General features: G+C 46.1%; 2 protein-coding genes across 11 annotated transcripts in view; both read left to right on the top strand.

The window, feature by feature from the left end:
* Positions 1–22,786, top strand: part of cryz (crystallin, zeta (quinone reductase)) — a 1,066,321-nt gene that overhangs the window by 528,554 nt on the left and 514,981 nt on the right. The window lies entirely within an intron of this gene.
* The window catches only part of slc44a5b (solute carrier family 44 member 5b), a 412,477-nt gene that overhangs the window by 129,881 nt on the left and 259,810 nt on the right, over positions 1–22,786 (top strand). For all 9 annotated transcript variants that reach the window (XR_013579275.1, XM_078560642.1, XM_078560643.1 and 6 more), the window contains exon 2: positions 12,359–12,407. Coding sequence is in view for 8 of the 9 variants with exons in the window: in XM_078560642.1 (XP_078416768.1) it covers positions 12,359–12,407 (49 nt within the window). In the remaining variant the exon portion in view is untranslated. The remainder of the gene's footprint in view (positions 1–12,358; positions 12,408–22,786) is intronic.

Genomic DNA, 22,786 nt, shown 5'->3' with positions numbered 1-22,786 from the left:
AGAGCACTGTGCACCTACTATACTCCGCAGCAGAGCACTGTGCACCTACTATACTCCACAGCAGAGCACTGTGCACCTACTATACTCCACAGCAGAGCACTGTGCACCTGCCTGGCACAGGTCATCACACAACACACACATCTTGTTGATATTCAATCGAATGCAACAATGCGCATCAAAACTGGGGCCCTCCACTCAACTCCCCTCCCCTGGTGAGTAAATTAGAAAAGTGTAATATTTTTAAACAAGCTGCTATACTTGGATTTAACTGAGAAGCGCCAGGAATAAGGGAAGTTTAGGGCCAAAATAATAAAGTAATATAAATAATCCAAAGCAGAATAAAGTTAATGTAAGGGAAGTAGAGTTAAGACATGGCAGGGCAGCTCAGTCAAGTGGAATGTGTGTTCTGTAATGTGTGTGAAGTCATGGATGGTACCGGTGTCCGAGACGACCACATGTGCAGGAAGTCCTGTCAGCTGCAGAAACCTGAACCCCGAGTTTCAGATTGCACATTCAGAGAGGTGGTCACACCGTAGCTTAAGGGCCTGGAGACAGAGAGGGAATGGGCGACCACCAGGCAGTCCAAGGGTAATAGGCAGGTAGTGCAGGAGTCCCCTGGGGTCCCGCTCCCAAATCGGTTTTCAGTTTTGGAAGCTGGTGAGGGTGTAGGTTCCTCAGGGGAGTGCAGTCAGAGCCAAGTTTGTGGCACCACGATCAGAAGGGGAGGAGGAAGGCAGGAAGAGCAATAGTGATAGGGGATTCATTGGTTAGGGGAACAGACAGGCACTCCTGTGGTAAAAGGAGGAGTAGGGCTGATCAGGGATCTAAAAGGTAATGGACGAAGGGACCATGGCTGAGGTATTAAATAAATACTTTGGATCCACCTTTGCCTAGGAGGTAGATGCTACCCAGGCCATGGTGACAGAGGAGGAAACTCTGTTACTAGAAGGGTTCAAAATAAGGGGGAAGTGTTGTATAGACTGTCAGTACTTAAAGTTGACAAGGCACCGGGACCGAATTAGATGGATATTTAAGGAAGTGAGAGTAGAAATTGCAGGGGCACTGGCCATGACCTTTCAGTTTTCTCTAGACTCAGGGGAGGTGCCAGGGGACTGGAGAATTGCAAACATTACACCCTTGTTCAAAAAACATTGGAAGGATAAGCCCAGCAATTACAGACCAGTCAGATTAACTTCAGTGGTGGGCAAGATTCTAGAAACAATTATTTGATTTAGAATTAGTAGTCACATGGAAAAATATGGGTTGATAAGGAAGAGTCAGCATGGATTTCTAATGGGGAAATCGTGTTTAACTAACTTGCTGGAGTATTTTGAAGAGGTAACAGAAATGGTCGATGAGGGTAATGCTGTTGATGTGGTGTACATGGACTTTCAAAAGGCATTTGATACAGTGCCACACAACCGACTTGTGAGAAAAGTTATGGCCCATGGAATAAAAGGGTCAGTAGCAACATGGATACAAAATTGGCTGAAAAATAGGAAGCAGAGAGTAATGGTCCATGGATATTTTTGGGGCTGGAGGAAGCTTTGTTGTGGAGGTCCCCAGGAGTCGGTATAGGGAACCTTGCTTTTCCTGATATATATTAATGGTCTAGATCTTGGTGTACAGGGGACAATTTCAAAGTTTGCAGATGATACGAAGCTTGGGAGTGTTGTGAACTGTGAGGAGGACAGTGTAGAACTTCAAGAGGACATAGTCAAGTTGGTGGAGTTGGCAGATAGGTGGCACTTGAAGTTCAATGTGGAGATGTGTGAGGTGATGCATTTTGGTCGGAAGAACATGGACAGACAATATAGAATAAGGGGTGAAATTTTGAAGGGGGTGCAGGAGCAGAAAGACCTGGGTGTATATGTACATAGATCATTGAAGGTGGCAGGACATGTGGAGAGAGCAGTTAATATTCCTGGGCTTTATTAATAGCGGCATAGAGTACAAGAGCAAGGAGGTTATGCTGAATTTATATAAGACACTCGTTAGACTTCAGTTGGAATATTGTGTACAGTTCTGGGCATCATGTTATAGGAAGGATGTGAACACATTGGAGAGAGTGCAGAAGAGGTTTACAAGAATGGTTCCAGGGATGAGAAACTTCAGCTATGAGGATAGATTGGAGAGGTTGGGACTGTTCTCCTTGGAGAGAAGAAGGCTAAGAGGAGATTTGATAGAGATGTTCAAAATCATGAGGGGGCTGGACAGAGTAGATAGGGAGAAGCTGTTCCCACTCGTAAAAGGATCAAGAACGAGAGGGCACAGATTTAAAGTGATTTGCAAAAGAAGCAAACGTAATGTGAGAAAAAACTTATTCTCACAGCGAGTGGTTTGGGTCTGAAATGCACGGCCTGGAAGTGTGGTGGAGGCAGGTTCAATTGAGGCATTCAAGAGGGCATTAGATGGTTATTTGAATAGAAACACTGTGCAGGGGGTACAGGGAAAAGGCAGGGCAATGGCACTAGGTCATAATGCTCATTTGGAGAGCTGGTGTAGACATGGTGGGCCGAAAGGCCTCCTTCTGTGCCGTTAACATTCTGTGATTCTGGTGCCCGATATGGAGCGCCCTTCCTGAGCAACATCTACCAGCAGACACCCTCTGGATCAAAGAATGGGAAACCCGGGAAGTCACGAAAAAGTTTCTTGTGACAAATCCCATCTGTCGAATGACAGGCTTTGACCCACCAGGGCAACAGTGATCCTTGCTAAACAAGTTCAGGACAGGCAAGGACCCCTCTGCAACCTCCACCACTGGCACCTCACTCCAAACCCCTTCAGCATCTGTGGAGAGACACAAACAATGCGGCACATTACAGAGGAGCGCCCCCTCTACTGGCTGACTGGTACACTAATCACCTTCGACCCAGCCACTGAGGAGGCTATTGCCTGGTTTAAGGGCTTTGCCTTCACTAAATAATAATTACTGGGTTACAATACTGTTAGTCTAGGTCTGTCATTGTGTAACACTGGGGTACATTACTGGTGGGGATGGGTCTGTCACTGTATAACACTGGGGTACAGTACTGGTGGGGACGGGTCTGTCACTGTATAACACTGGGGTACAGTACTGGTGGGGACAGGTCTGTCACTGTATAACACTGGAGTACAGTACTGGTGGGGACAGGTCTGTCAGTGGTGGTGATAAATAAATTAGGAATATCATTCAGAATGAGTGCATTGTTTTGTGTTTATACTGCGTTGGTAATAGTGCCTCTGCTCCCAAGTACTTACCTGATTCACTGACGCACACACCCTTCGTTGTATATTCTGGTTTCTGGTACCTGCTGAGAGAGAAGGAATGTTAAGAAGTTTAATACAGTAGCAACTTACATTGATACAGCTTTCTTCCTCCAATCTATTGGACGAGCAGTTAAACCAAGCTTGTCCTCTCAAGTGGCTCTAAATGTTCCGAGGACCACTACTTTACAGAACAGCAGGTGAGTTCTCCCTCGGGCCCTGGCCAATATTTATCCCTCACTCCACACCCCCAAAGCAGATTGTGGTTATTGGCACATTGCTGTGTGTGGGATCTTGCTGTGTGCCTTTCCTACATTACAACAGTGACTACACTTCAAGAAGCATTTTCCTGACTGTGAGGCACTTGGTGACATCCTGAGGTTGCGAAATGCAAGTTCTTTCCTTGGTGTTTTTATTGCGAGTTTGGGATGATGCCATATACATAAGAACGAAATAGGCTGTGAACACAATGAGCGTGAAACCGGGGCTTTGCACAGGGTGAGCTGCAACAGTGATTACTCACTCCTGTGACTGGGTTTGGGGAACATTGTCAATAGTCACAAGCCGAATGATTGCTGAGACAATAGACGGGGCCTGCAGACTGCGCCTGTTCCATTTCTCTCTGTGGCAATGCTCCGGCAATGTGAGTCTGTGCAGAGTAAAACAAAATCTGGGTCAGTCCTAACCCGCAGGCATTGTCTAGTTAATGATCAACGTCAAGTTAAACTGTTAACACGCAGCACATGGTCCGAAGCAAATCGAGGGTGACCTGGTGGAGGTCATTAAGATTACGAAAGGGGTTTGATAGGGTTAGATTTAGAGAGGGTGTTTCCACTAGTGGGGGAGACCAGAACCAGGGACCACACACTAAGATAGTCACTAATAGATTCAACAGGGAATTCAGGAGAAATGTCTTTACCCAGAGAGTTGTGAGAATGTGGAACTACCACAGAGAGTGGTTGAGATGAATAATAGATACTTTTTAAGGGGCTACTGGGTTCGAACAATTTCGCAGTGACTGTGTTTCAGAAGCACTTCATTGGCTGGACACTGCCTGGGATGACCTGTGGTTGCGAAAGCTATTTTATTAAGGCCGATTCCTGCTCCTATTTCTTCACTTTTAAGCCTTTCTTCATTTCATGAAGTTTACAATTCTTGACATAGAAAACTCTTCCAATCTATTTTGCATATTTTAATATCATTACCCTCCCTCCTCTTCCTTTAAGACACGCCCCTAACCCTACCTCCTTAACCAAGAGCTCACCTTGACTGGCTCGGTGTCAAACTTTGCTCATAACGGGTCCTGTGAAGGGGCTTGGGATGTTTTAATATTATAAAGATGTGCCATATAAATGCAAGTTGTTGTTGATGTAAGAAGGAAGCGAAGAACAGAGACCAGGGAACATCTGGAACATCAAGGCAAGATGTGGAGGTGTGGCCATGGCGATGAGCATTGCAGTTGTACAACAACAACAACTGAACAACAACTTTAGAATGACATAGCGCCTTTAATGTAATGAAATGTCCCAAAGTGCTTCATAGGGAGCTTTAGAAAGCGAAGTTTGACTGCGTGCCGCATGAGGAGATATTAGGTCAGGTGACCAAAAGTTTGTTTAAAGAGTTAGGTTTTAAGGAGTGTCTTAAAGGAGGAAAGTGAGGCAAGAGACGGAGGGTTGTAGGGGAGGGAATTCCAGAGCTTGGGGCCCAGGCAACCGAAGGCACGGCCGCCAATCGTGGAGTGATTAAAATTAGGAATGCCCAAGAGGCCAGAGTTAGAGGAACACAGATATCTCAGAGGATTGTTGGACTGGAGAATTTTACAGAGATAGGGAAGAGTAAGACCATGGAGGAATTTGAAACCAAGGTTGAGAATTTTAAAATCAAGGCTGGGGGCCAGTGTAGGTCAGTGAGCACAAGGCTGATCGGCGAATGAGTGGCGAGTGAAGGCACAAGCAGCAGATTTTTGGATGATCTCAGGTTTTTGGAGGGTAGAATGTGCGGGATCGGTGCATTGGAATAGTTCAGTCTGGAGGTAATGAAGACGTGAATGAGGGTTTCAGTAGCAGATAGATTAACAGGGGTGATGTTACCGAGGTGGAAATAGGTAGTCTTAGTCGTGGTGTGAAAATGAGGCTTTTGATTGAGAAATAGAGGTTTTTTTTATTGATTCCTGGGATATAGATGTTGTTGACAAGGCCAGCATTTATGGCCAATCACTAGTTGCCTCTTGGGAAGGTGGTGGGTTGAAGCAATGCAGTCTATGTAGTGAGGGTACTCACCCATAGGGACAGCTGAAGATCATTTAGCCTCTCAAGGCTATTTTACCATTCAGTGAGATCATAGATGATCTGTGGCCTCACTCCTTGGATCTTTGTCCCATACAATAGAGCCATAGAAAAGATACAGCACAGAAGGAGGCTATTCAGCCCATCTTGTCCATGCCAGCCCAAGGACACCCAGGTACCCTTTCTAATCTCACCTTCCTGCACCCGGCCCATAGCCCTGCAGCTTACAGCACTTAAGGTGCAGATCCAGGTACTTTTTAAAAGAGTTTATAGTTTCTGCCTCTACCACCAACCTGGGCAGCGAATTCCAGACACCCACTACCCTCTGCGTAAAAAAGTTCTTCCTTATGTCCCCCCTACACCTTCTGCCACTTATCTTGAATCTATGTCCCCTGGTTCTAGAATTCTCCATCAAGGGAAACAATTTTATCCTGTCCACTCTATCTATTCCCCTCATAATTTTGTACACCTCAATCAAGTCACCTCTCAGCCTTCTTTGTTCCAGGGAAAATAACCCCAACCTATCCAATCTCTCCTCATAGCTACACTTTTCTAACCCTGGCAACATTCTCATAAACCTCCTCTGCACTCTCTCCAGAGCTATTACATCCTTCCTGTAAAGTGGTGACCAGAACTGCACACAATACTCCATTTGTGGCCTCACCAGTGTTTTATACAATTCCAACATTATGTCCTTACTTTTATATTCTATACCTCTGCCAATGAAGGAGAGCACTCCATATGCCTTCTTTACAACCTTGTCTACTTGAACTGCTGCCTTCAGGGACCTGTGTACTTGTACGCCAAGATCTCTCACTTCATCTACCCCTCTTAGTATATTCCCATTTATTGTGTAATCCCTGTAACTGTTTGACCTCCCTAAATGTATGACCTCACACTTCTCTATGTTACAATCCATCTGCCACTTTACCGCCCACTCCACCAACCCATCTATATCGTTTTAGAGATTATGGCTATCCTCTACACTATCCACTACTCGGCCAATCTTTGTGTCATCTGCAAATTTCCCAATTGTGCCCCCCACCTTCACGTCCAAATCGTTAATATATAACACAAACAGCAAGGGCCCCAACACCGAGCCCTGTGGAACACCACTTGAGACAACTTTCCATTCGCAAGGGCATCCATCGACCATTACCCTTTGTTTCCTGTTACAAAGCCAACCTTTTATACAGTTTGCCACATTACCCTGAATCCCATGGGCTTTTACTTTCCTGACCAATCTGCCATGTGGGACCTTGTCAAATGCCTTGCTAAAATCCATGTACACAACATCCACTGCACTACCTTCATCAACCTTTCTTGTCACTTCCTCAAAGAATTCAATCAAATTTGTATGGCAAGACCTTCCTTTAACAAATCCATGCTGACCATCTCTGACTAGTCCATGCCTTTCCACATGACAGTTAATCCTATCTCTCAGGGTTGATTCTACTAATTTGCTCACCACCGATGTAAGACTAACTGGCCTATAATTGTTTGGCATTTCCTGCGATCCCTTTTTAAACAATGGAACTACGTTTACATTTCTCCAGTCCTCCGGTACCTCCCCTGTATCTAGTGAAGATTGGAAAATCATCCTCAGAGCATCTGCTATCTCCTCCCTGACTTCCTTCAGCAGCCTCGGAAACAATCCATCTGGCCCTGGTGACTTATCAACTTTCAAGGATTTCAACCCTTCGAGTACTTCCTCTCTCTTTATGACTATCCCGTCCAATATCTCGCAGTGTTCCTCCTGGACTACTATATCTACATCCTCCCTTTCCTTTGTAAAAATGGAGACAAAATTGAAAACTTTTGAAGAACAAAAATCTATGAACCTCTGATTAAAAATCAACAATTGATCGAAAGTTCACCTCAGGGTCAAATGTGACATCAAGGCTGCGCACAGGCTGACAATTTCAGATTGGTGCCAGGGAGGGGCTTGAAGTTGGTCGCTAGGGTATGGAGTGTGGAGCAGGGTCTGAAAACAATGGCTTCAGTCTTCCCCCAATATTTAATATTTCAAGATGGGGAGAGAGCAAGGTGGAGAGGTCCAGGAGGGGAATCCCAGGGTGATGGGAGTGATCCCTGTAAATAAATTGGAGGAGAGGGTGGGCATTGGGAGGGATGAGAGCAAGATGCATTCTAGGCTAGAATGAGAGTGAAGAGTGAGAGCTGGGGTGTAGAGCTGGAGGAGATTGGGGAGGTGCAACACTCTGAAAAAAATGTCTGGATGCTTTGGAGTGATACAGAGTTTATAGTAACTCAGGTTGAATGTATTCCTGGAAGGTTTGCCACCTCCTCTCCTAAACAGTCAAACCATCCCTTTTATCCCCATTCCCAATATCATTCTCATAAATCAACAGAAACGTTCAAAGAAAATAAACATACAATTCCTTTTTTCATGAGTATAATTTTCCTCCTTTTTGTTTGGTTGGAAGCAATGTCTTAGAGATTAATTCCTGGAGACTCCAGGGCAATCCTGGATGGATTGGCAACCCCAAAGCTACTTCTGTATAATTCAAACCTTTTCAATGTTTCCTTTGAGAAAATGGAACCAAGCCTGTAGAATTCTGATAACTATTCTTCACTCTCCCAGATCTATACCCTGCCCAGGAGCAAGCTGAATAGATAGGAGTTCTCTCCCATTTGAAAATGGGCCTCCTCTATGTTTTGTTATATAAAGAAAGCTGGGCTTGTGTGACCTTGAGAAAGGTTCTGATGCATTAGTGTCTTCGTTTGAAAAGCTGTTGGTAAACACCATGTTCTCGGTCATGAGGCTAAAATAGATTGCTGCTGTGTTTCCTTTTGAAGCTTTAATTAAGTGATAACAGTGGAGTGAGGTGAACATTTCAAGGCAGGACTATCTGGTTCCACAGATAAAGGCCAAAGCAGCCAAGGTGTTTATCATCAAGAGGCCATGTGTACTTTGATCGCGTTGTGGTGCCCGCTAAACACGTTCTTTCAAGAACTCTGCCCTTTCTTCGAGAAATCGTAGAATCTTGCAGTGCAGAGGAGGCCATTAGGCCCTTTGTGTTTATACTGGCTCTTTGAAAAGAGAATGTGCTTATAGTCCCACATTCCTGCTTTTTGTCCATAACGCCCTAGGTTCCTCATCCTCAAGAACCTCTCCAACTCCCTTTTAAAATTATTAACGGAATCGGCTTCCACCACCTTCCCAGCTCAGTCATTCCGGATCCCGACAATCCTCTGAGTGAAAATATTTCTCCTCGTTTCCCTTTTGTCGGTGATTTTGAATCCATGAGCTCAAGTTTATTGTCCCGCTCACCACAGGCAATCATTTTTCCTTTTTTCCTCTATCGAAACCTCTCATCATTCCGCAAACATCCCTTAGGCCCTCGTTAATCTTCTCTGTCCCAAGCGGGATGGGCCTAGTTTTTCCTCATCCTGATCCCATCTTGGGAAACCTCCTCTGTACCTTTAACATCACTACACCAGTGCAGTGCCTAGCGTTGTCCACAATACTCCAGCTGAGGTCTAACCAATGGTTCTAGAATGATCTTGTTGCTTCAGTTTTGGATATGACAACAAGGAGACAGGATGGAGGTGAAAGGTCGGCGGAATACTCTGGTACAAAATTTCAACACTCGGAGTCCAGATGCAATTATTCAGCTGGTTCCTTTATTACGCATGCAGAGAGCAAACGCTGGACAATCCAGGCGCTTCTCCACCGAGGTTCAAATCAGCAGAGTTTATATATCTTTTAGTATCAGTTACAACTTAAAATGGTGTTAGTTAGACAAAGACCACAGCACAATGACCCCCCGATGGGCTGATAATTGTGTTCCTGTACAGTAATTGCAGTGCAGAGTCTGTGCATTGTCCTTTTGAAGATGGCTATCACAAGGTGCGAAATGGCCTTCCCCATTTCTTGATCGAGTTATCCCGTGTCCCCGCCCGCGTGTCTCCCATTTCCTAATTGCAAAGTTACAGCTGAGCCCTTTGTACAAGTTTTTAGCTTTCATGTGTAAGGCTGTGATTGCCTGTGTCTGCTTTGGTGCCTTCGCTGCTGGTCCTGCCAAGCACTTCAAAATAAATCCAAATCTTCTGCATCTTCAGAGGTTTTGAGGCGTGAGTTGAAACAAGAGAAGGGATCCCTTCACTCACCCCATCACGTGCAACAACCCCTTCCATGACGAAGGTCATACATCAGCAACCAGCGTGCTGTCCTAAGCAACTGGGAACAGCAGGAGGCCATTCAGCCCCTGGAAGCCTGACTCTCCTTTCAGTTAAATCATGACGCACCTGTGCCTCAACTCCATTTACCCACTTTCGTTCCTTAACCCCTCCCTCACCGAGGGAAAATCTACCCATCTCAATTTTGAAAGTGTTACCGGGTCCCAAAGTCTTTGTCGGAGAGAGTTCCTAATTCCCACTAGCCTTTGTGTGAAGAAGCGCTTTCTTGACAACAGCCCTGAATGAACTAGTTCCAATTTTAAGATTGTGCTACTAAAGTAAAGACAAATGATTGCGAATGTGGAAACCTGAAATAGAAACAGAAAATGCTGGAAAAACTCAGCAGGTCTGACAGCATCTGTGGAGAGAGAAACAGAGTTGACGTTTTGAGTTGAACATAACTCTTCTTCAGAACTCATGCTCCAAAGAAGTCATATTTGACTCGAAACATCAACTCGACCTCTCTCTCCACAGATGCTGCCAGACCTGCTGAGTATTTCCAGCACTTTTTGTTTCTATTTCAGATTGTGCCCCCTTGTTCTGCAGCCTCCCGCCTGGGGAAATGTATCTCCGAATCTAGCCTATCGAACCCTTTCTCATTTTAAAGTCTTCAACCTGAGCACCTTTCAATCTTCACTACTCCAGGAGATAGAAGCGGCTCCTCATAATTTAACACTTCATTGCCGAATGGAGGAAATAAGAGATTCAAAATCTCAAATGCCCAATTCTGAGGATGAGATCACAGTTGGTAAACTAACTCAGGTCCTGATATTTTCATCCTTGAATTCAAGAGTTCAAATCCGGCCATGACAACATTCACAGTATCGGCTGTGGCTTAGAGTCACCTCATCTCCGAAGCAGATGGTTGTGGTTTCAAGTCCCACTCTAATGCCTTAAGCACAGAACCTAGGCTGATCATGCAGCACTCCCTCAGTAAAGCACTGTCAGGCGGGCAGTATTGAGGGAGTGCTGCACTGTCAGAGGGTCAGCACTGAGGGAGTGCTGCACTGTCAGAGGGTCAGTACTGTGGGAGTGCTGCATTGTCAGAGGGCCAGCACTGAGGGAGTGCTGCACTGTCAGAGGGTCAGTACCGAGGGAGTGCTGCACTGTCAGAAGGTCAGTACTGAGGGAGTGCTGCACTGTTAGAGGGTCAGTACTGAGGGAGTGCTGCACTGTCAGAGGGTCATTCCTGAAGGAGTGCTGCACTGTCAGAGGGTCAGTACTGAGGGAGTGCTGCACTGTCAATTGGGCAGCACTGAGGGAGTGCTGCACTGTCAGAGGGTCAGCACTGAGGGAGTGCTGCACTGTTAGAGGGTCAGTACAGAGGGAGTGCTGCACTGTCAGAGGGTCAGCACTGAGGGAGTGCTGCACTGTCAGAGGGTCAGTGCTGAGGGAGCACTGCACTGTCAGAGGGTCAGTACTGTGGGAGTGCTGCATTGTCAGAGGGCCAGCACTGAGGGAGTGCTGCACTGTTAGAGGGTCAGTACCGAGGGAGTGCTGCACTGTCAGAAGGTCAGTACTGAGGGAGTGCTGCACTGTTAGAGGGTCAGTACTGAGGGAGTGCTGCACTGTCAGAGGGTCAGTCCTGAAGGAGTGCTGCACTGTCAGAGGGTCAGTACTGAGGGAGTGCTGCACTGTCAGAGGGTCAGTACTGAGGGAGTGCTGCACTGTCAGAGGGTCAGTACTGAGGGAGCGCTGCACTGTCAGAGGGTCAGTACTGAGGGAGTGCTGCACTGTCAGAGGGGCCTTATGAAAGGAGCGCTCTGTTGTCTAGGGTGACATTTTTGGATGAGATGTTAAACTGAAGCCCTGTTTGCTCATTCGGGTGGGCATAAAAGACCCATGATTGGATTTGAAGGAAAAGAAGGAAGTTCTCCCTGGTGTCTTGAACAATATTCACCCCTCAACCAGTATCATTAAAACAGATTATTTGATTGTTATCACATTGCTGTTGTGGGAGCTTGCTGTGCACAAATTGGAGGCCATGCATCCTACATTACAACAGTGAGTGCAATTAAAATTTATTTCATTGGCTATAAGGTGCTTTGGGATATCATGTGGTTGTGAAAGTTGCTATGGAAATGCAAGTAGTCTCTTTCTCGCTCTCTTTCGTTGGAAGTGCTGTGTTGTTACCAGACATCCTCGATGTGCTCGTATCATAGTCCTCCGGTTTAATGGACATTGTTTATTTAAAATGGTGGCACAGGCAGGCAAATAAAACCAAACACTGTTTTCTAGCTATATACTTCCAGGTTTCTGGCCTGTGCTTGTTAACAGAATCTTTTCTCTGTCATATTTATTCTCCCCATTCATGAGGGTGACCTTCTAGAAACCAGTCGCCCCTTCTCCTCACACTCAGGATTATAGGGATGATTCAGGATTCTGTGCTCCTAGGAAACGGCAGAGATGATTTTCTGACCCTCGTCAAGAATTGGATAAATAATTGAAAAGGAATAATTCAGGGGGCTATGGGAAAACAGAAGGGGGAGTGAGACTAATTGAATCGCTCTTTCGAAGAGCCAGTATGGGCACAATGGGCTGAATGGCCTCTTTCAGTGCTATATGATTCTCTGACTTTAGTGGATGAATTTTATAATGAATCTAATGTATGTCCTTCTGTCTTCCAGGGGAGCCTCGGAGATTTGATCCAACATTCAAAGGACCAATTCACAGCAGGTAAGTAATCTGCTTCTTCCCTCAACACAACGTTAAAGCATCAGTCGAAATTGTACCTAAGTGTGCAGGTGGTCAGCCTGTACCTAAATGTGCAGGTGGTCAGATTGTACCTAAATGTGCAGGTGGTCAGCCTGTACCTAAATGTGCAGGTGGTCAGCCTGTACCTAAATGTGCAGGTGGTCAGATTGTACCTAAATGTGCAGGTGGTCAGATTGTACCTAAATGTGCAGGTGGTCAGCCTGTACCTAAATGTGCAGGTGGTCAGCCTGTACCTAAATGTACAGGTGGTTAGCCAAGTGGTGCATATGTTTGGTAAGGATCCCAACTCTAAGTCCTGTTTGCCCCTCACCCCTGACCCTGAGCTGCCAGGTTGGCAACACCTCGATTTTGAAATTCTAATTGCTGCTTTTAATCCTTCCATGGACTCAGCCCACTCACCACCAACCCCAGACCCTACCTCTGTTATCTCTGCATTCCCCAGCAGCCCACAGCTCTCTCAGATCGCTGCACTCCTCCGATTGTGGACTCTTGAGCATCCCCCAGTTTTAATCACTGCACCATTGATGGCCGTGCTTTCAACTGTCTGGGCCCTAAGCTCTGGAATTCCCTCTCTAAACCCCCTCACTTCTCTACCTCGCATTCCTCCTTTAAAATGCTCTGGAAAACCTCGCTCTTTGACATTGTTTTTGGTCACCTTCATAACATAGTGTCAGGTTCAATGTGGACCATCTGTGAGTTAGAAGTGAACCCTTTCTATGATTAATACTGAAACAGCTCTTACCAAGTTATCAGACTGCTTGTCCGACATCCAGTACTGGATGAGCAGAAATTTCCTCCAATGAAATATTGGGAAGACTGATGCCATTGTTTTCACTCCTCGCTCCAAACTCCCATCCCCTAGCTACTGACTCCATCCCTCGTCTTGGCAATAGTCTGAGATTAAGCCAGTCTGTTTGCAACCTTGGTGTCACATTCGACCTCGAGATGAGTTTCCAACATCATATTCATGCCATCATCAAGACCACCTATTTCCACTCCCTTCGTATCGCCCGACTACGCTCCTGTCTCCATGTCTTTATCACTTCCAGACTTGACTATTCCAATGCAGCCTTGACTGGTCTCCGACATTCCACTCTTTGTAAACTTGAGGTCATCCGAAATTCTGCTGCCCATGTCTTAACTCACAGCAAATCCTGTTCCGCTATTACCTCGCGCCTGCTGAGCTACATTGGCTCCTGATAAAGCGAATGCCTTGATTTTAAATTTCTCATCCTTGTTTTCAAAAGGCTTGATGGCCTCGCCCTCCCTGTCTCTGTAACCTCCTCCAGCCCCATAATCCTCCGAGATCTCTGCATTCCCTTAATTCTGGCCTCTTGTGCATTCCCGATTATAATGCCTCCATCATTGGTGACCGTGTTGTCAGTTGGCTGGGCCCTAAGCTCTGGAATTCCCTCCCTAAACCTCTCTGCCTCTCTACCTCATTTTCCTCCGTTAAAACAGCCCTTAAAACCTACTTTGGCCAAGCTCTTGATCATTTGACCTAATGTCTCCTTCTCTGGCTCAATGTCATATTCTGTTTTATAATGCTCCTGTGAAGCACTTATGGTTGTCTATATTGACATGCAGAAGGCATTTAGTAGTCTTTTAGATTGGTGACTATTAGCATAAACAAAAGCACATGTCATTGGGAAGTAACCTTGTGACAGGGGCAGGGAATTGGTTGGAAGGGAGGAGACAGGGAGTAGGAATAAATGGAGTCTGATTGTTACAATATGATGAGGGATGTTCCCCAGGGATTTGTACTGGGACTTCAGCTTTTCATCATATTTCACAATGACCTGCATGAAGGAATAGAGACCATGTATCCAACTGTGCAGATAACACCAGGTTTGGAGACACAGAAAGTCATGTTGACAGGAACAGGAAGTTACCAGGCACATGGACAGATTAAGCGAGTGGGTAAAACTCTGACAGATGGGAGTTCATTATGTGTAAGTATGAGGTTATTCACTTAGAATCCTTTTAAGATAAAAAAAACCTTGATCAGATTACCTCCTCACCTTCAATTCCAGTGGACATAGTCACAGTATTTCAAGATAATTTCAACAATGATATCCATTTACTGATATATTCAAAGGTCATTTGCACTTTGCCATAGAAACAGGAGGAGGCCATTCAGCCCCTCAGGCTTGTTCTGCCATTCAATCATGGCTGATCAGTATCTGAACTCCATCCACCCACCTTGACTCTGTAACCTTTAATAACCTTGCCTATCAAAAATCTATTAAGCTCATTTTTCAATTTTCAATTGACCCCCAGCCTCAATAGTTTTTTTGGGGAGAGAGTTCCAGATTCCCACTCCCCTTTGTGTGACATTGCCCCTGAACGGCCTGGCTCTCATTTTAAGGTTCTGCTCCTCAGTTCTTCACTCCCCCCACCATTAGAGGAAATAGTTTTCTCTCTATCTGCCCTGGCGACTCATTTAATCATCTTACACGCCTCAATTAGGTCACCCCTTAATCTTCCATATTCAAGAGAATACAAGCCTGGTCTATACAACCTGTCCTTGTAATTTAGCTCTTTTAGCCCTGGTGTCATTGGCAAACATGTTGGAAATTCCCACCAGGTCAGGCAGCATACATGGAGAGAGAAACAGAGTTAACAGTTCAGGTCAATGACCTTTCATTAGATCTCAATAAGTTTGAGATTTTAAGGGTATTTTAAGCAGCTACAAGTTAGGCTATGAGGAAGGAAAGAACAACAGGAAAGGTCTGAGATAGGCGAGGAGCAAGAGAGATTAAAAGACAAAAGGGATGATGGTCAAAGACAAAGAGGAGATGATAATGGGATAAGTAAAGAAGCAAAAGATGTGTCTAGAGGAGGTGTGAATGCAGAACCATTTCCAGTGACTGCTGTCCAAGAGAATGAGGGCAATGGTTAAGGTCTGAAATGGCTGAATGTAATGTTGAGTCCAGGAGGCTGTAAAGTGCTAATCGAAAGATGAGATCTGTCACTCGAGCTTCTGCTGAGCTCCATTTGAACAGTGTAGGAGGCAGTGGACAGAGAGGTCAGAGTGGGGGTGTGGCAGAGAAGTAAAATGACAGGTGGCCAGAAACTCCGGGTCATATTTGCGGAGCTGTTCAGCAAAGCGATCCCCCAATCTGCATTTGGTCTCCTCAGTGTGGAGGAGACCCTCTATCACATTGTGTGGCACTACCACTGTGCTAAATGGGATAGATTTCGAACAGACCTAGCAACTCGACTGGGCCTCCATGAGGCGCTGTGGGCCATCAGCAGCAGCAGAATTGTACTCAAACACAATCTGTAACCTCATGGCCCAGCATATCCCCCACTCTACCATTACCACCAAGCCAGGAGATCAACCCTGGTTCAATGAAGAGTGCAGGAGGACATGCCAGGAGCAGCACCAGGCATACCTAAAAATGAGGTGTCAACCTGGTGAAGTGATAACACAGGACTGTTTGATACCAAACAACATAAGCAGCAAGTGATAGACAGAGCTAAGCGATCCCACAACTAACAGATCAGATCTAAGCTCTGCAGTCCTGCCACATCCAGTCGCGAATGGTGGTGGAAAATTAGACAACTCACTGGAGGAGGACGCTCCACAAATATCCCCATCCTCAATGATGGAGGAGCCCAGCACATCAGTGCAAAAGATAAGGCTGAGATTTGCTACAATCTTCATCCAGAAGTGCTGAGTGGATGATCTATCTCGGCCTCCTCCGGAGGTCCCCAGCATCACAGATGTCAGTCTTCAGCCAATTCAATTCACTCCACGTGATATCAAGAAATGGCTGAAGGCACTGGATACTGCAAAGGCTATGGGCCCTGACAATATTCCAGCAATAGTGCTGAAGACTTGTGCTCCAGAACTTGCCACGCCCCTTGCCAAGCTGTTCCAGTATAGCTACAACACTGGCATCTACCCGGCTATGTGGAAAATTGCCCAGGTATGTCCTGTACACAAAAAGCAGGATAAATCCAATTATTGCCCCATCAGTCTACTCTTCATCATCAGTGAAGTAATGGAAGGGGTCATCAACAGTGCTATCAAGTGGCACTTGCTTAGCAATAACCTGCTCATTGATGCCCAGTTTGGGTTCCGCCAGGGCCACTCAGCTCCTGACCTCATTACAGCCTTGGTTCAAACATGGACAAAAGAGCTGAACTCCCGAGGTGAGGGTGACTGCTCTTGGCATCAAGGTAGCATTTGACTGAGTGTGGCATCAAGGAGCCCTAGCAAAACTGGAGTCAATGGGAATCAGGGGGACAACTCTCCGCTGGTTGGAGTCATACCGAGCACAAAGGAAGATGGTTGTGGTTGTTGGAGGTCAGTCATCTCAGCTCCAGGACATCACTGCAGGAGTTCCTCAGGGTAGTGTCCTCGGCCCAACCATTGTCAGCTTCTTCATCAATGACCTTCCTTCTATTATAAAGTCAGAAGTGGGGATGTTCGTTGATGATTGCACAATGTTCAGCACCATTTGTGACTCCTCAGACACTGAAGCAGTCCATGTCCAAATGCAGCAAGACCTGGACAATATCCATGCTTGGGCTGACAAGTGGCAAGTAACATTCGCGCCACACAAGTGTCAGGCAATGACCATCTCCAACAAGAGAGAATCTAACCATCACCCCTTGACATTCAATGGCATTACCATCACTGAATCCCCCACTATCAATCTCCTGGGGCAACCATTGACCAGGAACTGACCTGATCTAGCCATATAAATCCTGGTCAGAGGCTAGGAATCCTGTGATGAGTAACTCAACCCCTGACTCCCCAAAGCCTGTCCAGCATCTACAAGGCACAAGTCAGAGGTGTGATGGAATACTCCCCACTTGCCTGGATGAGTGCAGCTCCAACAACACTCAAGAAGCGTGACACTGTCCAGGACAAAGCAGCCCACTTGATTGGCACCCCTTCCACAAACATTCACTCCCTCCACCACCGACACACAGTGGCAGCAGTGTGTACCATCTACAAGATGCACTGCAGAAACTCACCAAAGCTCCTTAGGCAGCAACTTCCAAATCCATGACCACTACCATCTAGAAGGACAAGGGCAGCAGATAGATGGGATCACCACCACCTGGAAGTTCCCCTCCAAACCAGTCACCATCCTGACTTGGAAATATATCGCCGTTCCTTCACTGTCACTGGGTCAAAATCCTGGAACTCCCTCCCTAACAGCACTGTGGGTGTACCTACACCACATGGACTGCAGCAGTTCAAGAAAACAGCTCACCACCACCTTCTCAAGGGGCAATTAGGGCTGGGCAATAAATGCTGGCCTAGCCAGCGAAGCCCACATCCTGCAAAAATGAATATAAAAACAAGGGATCATAATATAAGCTACTCAAAGAATTCAGAAGAAACTTCTTTACCCAGAGAGTGGTGAGAATGTGGAACTCGCTACCACAGGGAGTTGTTGAGGTGAAGAGTATAGAGACATTTAAGGGGAAGCTGGATAAACACATGAGGGGGAGAGGAATAGAAGGATATGTTGAAAGCAGGTTGGGAGGAAGCTCAACCTACTGGAGCGGGGACTAGTTGGGTGAAATGACTTGTTCCTGAGCTGTAAATACTTTCTAATACATCGTGATTTAAAATGTCCTGTTTTAGCAAACCGGATCTTTTAAAAAAGCAAGGACTATCTTCGAGTGACATCAAATAAAAGCATTTTACAATTCAACACAAAACAAAATCTACCGAAGTGTTTACTGCTCCAACTGTTTAGTCTTTGTAACAAGCTCCTAACCAGAGCTGCAAAGTGTGTTTTTTATTGTGATTTGGAAACTAACCATATAGGAAATTGCTTCCTCGCATTCAACAGCAAGTACTTGCGCGTTAATGTAGGAAAACCTCCCACACTATTCACAAGAGTGTGATCACACAGAATCTAGACTTCACTGGCAAGGCTCAAAGCTTTGCAATCGCCTCACTAAGCCTCTCTGCCATTGTACCTCTTTCTCCATCTTCATACTGATCTATAAAATCTAACTCTGACCGAGCTTCTAGTCACCTGTCCTGACATCTCCTTATGTAGTTTAGAGACAGATTTTGTTTGACAATGTGGAGGGCCTTGGGAGATTTTACTAGGTGCCATATAAATACAAGTTGTTGTTGAGCTGCAACTAATCAGAAATTTAATGGATGATTTTCAACTTCAATGGGGTTGAGAAACTGCGGATACTGACCAGAGAAACTGAGCATAGAAACTGACTGGATTAACTGACCCAAGAAACTGACCGGAGATACTGACTGGAGAAACTGACTAGGGAAACTGACCAGGGAAACTGACTGTAGGTACTGACTGGAGAAACTGAACACAGAAACTGACTGGAATAACTGACCAGAGATATTGACCGGAGAAACTGACTGGAGAAACTGACTGAAGAAACTGACCAGGGAAACTGACTGTGGAAACTGACCAGAGAAATTGACCTGAGAAACTTACTGGAGAAACTGACTGGAGAAACTGACCAGAGAAACTGACTGTGGAAACTGACAGTGGAAACTGACAGTGGAAACCGATCGGAGAAACTGACCAGAGAAACTGACCAGGGAAATTGACCAGAGAAACTGATTGTGGAAATTGACCAGAGAAACTGACTGTGGAAACTGACAGTGGAAATTGACTGTGGAAACTGACCAGGGAAATTGACCAGAGAAACTGACCAGGGAAATTGACCAGAGAAACTGACCAGGGAAATTGACCAGAGAAACTGACTGGGGAAACTGACCAGAGAAACTGACTGGAGAAACTGACCAGGGAAACTGACCGCAGAAACTGACTGTGGAAACTGACCAGAGAAACTGACCTGACCAGAGAAAGTGGCTGTGGAAACTGACCAGAGAAACTGACCAGAGAAACTGACCTGAGAAACTGACTATGAAAAATGTCCAGAGAAACTGACTTTGAAAACTGACCAGAGAAACTGGCTGTGAAAACTGACCAGAGAAACTGTTTGGAGATACTGACTGGAGAGACTGACAGGGGTATTGCCGCTTCTTCACATGAAGGACAGTGGGTATCTGGAACTCTTCCCCTCCCCCCACCACCACCCCCCCGCCACCATCCCCCATCCCCCACCACCCCCCTCCTCCCGCCACCACCCCCACTCCCCCACCTCCCCAAGCCACCCCCCAGCCAACTCCGCACCCCCCCCCAACACCACCCTCCTCTCCTCCATCCCCACCCTCCACCTCCCCAAGCCACTCCCCCCACCACCACCCCCACCTCCCCAGCCACTACCCCAACATCCCCCTCCCCCCACCCCCACCACCTCCCACCTCCCCCAGCCACCCCCCACCAACATCGCAACCCCCTCCACCCCCTCTCCACCCCTGCCCTCCCACAGCCCCCTCTCCACCACCAAGGTTGAGGCAGGGGTTATTTCAAAACTGAAATTGTTGGATTTCTGTTTGAAAGAAGGGCTCATACTTCCATGGGTGTCAGAATTACAGAATCACAGAATCACACAGTGCAGAAGAGGCCCTTTGGCCCATCGAGTCTGCACCGACACGTGAGAAACACCTGACCTACCTACCTAATCCCATTTACCAGCACTTGGCCCTTAGCCTTGAATGTTATGATGTGCCAAGTGCTCATCCAGGTACTTTTTAAAGGATGTGAGGCAACCCGCCTCCACCACCCTCCCAGGCAGTGCATTCCAGACCGTCACCACCCTCTGGGTAAAACATTTTTTCCTCACATCCCCCCTAAACCTCCTGCTCCTCACCTTGAACTTATGCCTCCTCATGACTGACCCTTCAACTAAGGGGAACAGCTGCTCCCTATCCACCCTGTCCATGTCCCTCATAATCTTGTACACCTCGATCAGGTCGCCCCTCAGTCTTCTCTGCTCCAATGAAAACAACCCAAGTCTATCCAACCTCACTCAAGTCATTCAAGGCTTCCTGATATTCTGAAGTGCTTCACAACCAATAAGGATAATGGGTTGAAGGGTTACAGAACCAAGGCAGGTAAATGACATACGGATCAGCCACGAGGTAATTGAATGGCCAAGCAGGCTCGATGGGCTCAATGGCCTCCTCCTGTCCCTATGTCAATCAGGCGGTTGTGAAATGTAAGTCTTGTCTTTACCTGAGGTAAGTTAAAGGACGTCTTTTGAAATAAAGCAGCAGCTGCCTGGGGAGGACTCAGAAAGTGAATGAGGGGGGAAACTGGAGGGGGACAAACTAGAAAAGTGTTGGTTCTCGAAGGGATTATAAACCAGGGAGGTAGAGGCCTGACAGATCCAAACCGCTGACACAGAGACATTCCAGTATTTCTGGCAATAACAGCTGTGGGACATCAGTGTCCATGGTTGAGTAATGCATCGCAGAGTGTTGATCTTCCTAGATTTTCCACTTTACTGGTCTTCGGAGGCTTTTAATAAGTCAGGAAGAGGTAATGGGAGAGCAGGATTGATTGTAACCTGCTGGAAGCAGCAGGAAGGGGAGGTTATGCCTCCTTGTGTTGTTCCATATTTTATCTCAAGGGACAAAGTCGATTTGAGTTCTGTTGAAATTGCGAGCATGTGCATTTGCATCAAATCTTGTTTGCGCTGACTGCAGTGAGGCAAGAGGAATTGCAAAACATGATTCCTTAACCGCACCTCAGGAAGCGACAGGTTTTACCACGACAAAACCAAAATACCGCAGATTCTGAAAATCTGAAATAAAAGCAGAAATGCCGGAAATACTCAGCAGGTCAGGTGGCATCTGTGGAGAGAGAAACAGAGTTAAACGTTTCAGGTCCAGCTGACCTTTCAACAGAATGATGAAAGGTCGTCTCAGCCTGGGCTACATTTCCTGATGGGGAATGCTCAGGTGGAGTTACTCTTTGTGTTTGAGCTGCATTACTTTGTGTAGTGTTTTCAACCAGACGCTAATCTGTTTTAAACCGACTCTCCCATTTAAGACAGAAATGAGGAGAATTTTTTTCTCTCCCAGGGTTGTTAATTTGTAGAATTCTCTTCCCCAGAGAGCAGTGGAGCCTCCGTCTCCAGTTGAGGCTGAGTTATACAGAGTTTTGATAGCCAAGAGAGTCAACAGTTGTTTGGTGGTACAGAACTTGAGTATTTGCTGAGAAAAGAGACATGTTGAAGCTTTTCATCTTACACTCATCAGGACACTTTGCAAGAATATCAGTATAAGTGGGGAAACAACAATTTATACTGTATATGAAGAGAGTGCTGATTGGTTGGCAATGGCGTTGCAGAATGCACCACTGATGCTGACTGACAGTTAACTGCCAAGCATTGTTTGCAATTTAAACTAGGCAGCTTGACCCTGATTGGTCAAGGCATTTCCCTGAGGAATGAGTCAGCAAATGGCTGCCACTTATTTTGTTTAGCTGAAACAGGCGCAATGTGTGTGCATGTTCTTTCTGTCTGCAAAGAACAGGGCCCTGTGTATTAATATATGTAGCTTCCAGTACACGCAAATGTGTCACACTGCGAGCCCAACTGACAATCTTCAATTGGTTGTCACATACAGTATAAATTGTTATCTTCCCCTTCAAACTAGCTTATATTTCACCCCTCTCCTAACTATACTTCAGTTCTGTTGAAGGGCCGTGTGGATCCGAAACATCGACTCTTTTCTTCTCCACCGATGCTGCCAGACCTGCTGAGTTTTTCCAGGTAATTCTGTTTTTGTTTTGGATTTCCAGCATCCGCAGTAGTTTTTTGTTTTTATCTTCCCCTTATATTGGTATTCCTGCGAGTGTCCTGATGAGTGCAAGATCAAAAGTTTTGACATGTCTCTTTGTTTTAGAGTTAAGGAGGCAGACAGGAAAGTGGAGTTGAGGTATAACCAGATCAGCCATGATCTTATTGAATGGCAGAGCAAGCTCAAATGGCCAACTCCTACATTGTTTTTATTCATTCACAGGATGAGGGCTTCACTGGCTGGGCCAGCATTTATTGTCCATCCCTAGTTACCCTTGAGAAGGTGGCAGTGAGCTGCCTTCTTGAACTTGGACTTGTAATTCCAGATTTTTATTGAATTCAAATTCCACCATCTGCCATGGCAGGATTTGAACCCAGGTCCCCAGAGCGTTACCCTGGGTCTCTGGATTACTAATCCAGTAATATTACCACTGTGCCATCACCTCCCACATTGCTCTGCTCCAGTGGCCATGTAACTGCACCAATAATAGGTTAAGTGTGTCGGCAAAAACTTGGCCGCTGGAGTATCAAGTGGGAAAAAGTGAACTTCTCCACTTGGGCAGGAAGAATAGAAAAGCAGCAAATTATTTAAATGGAGAGAGATTGCAGAACTGAGGCACAGAGGGATCTGGGTGTCCTGTTACATGAATCAGGAAAAGTTAGAATGCGGGCAC

Source organism: Cetorhinus maximus, chromosome 17 (genome assembly GCF_964194155.1).
Source record: "Cetorhinus maximus chromosome 17, sCetMax3.hap1.1, whole genome shotgun sequence".
NCBI classification, from domain to species: Eukaryota; Metazoa; Chordata; class Chondrichthyes; order Lamniformes; family Cetorhinidae; genus Cetorhinus; species Cetorhinus maximus.
Note: the sequence above shows the minus strand (reverse complement) of the source record. Positions and strands in the feature narration are given on the sequence as shown.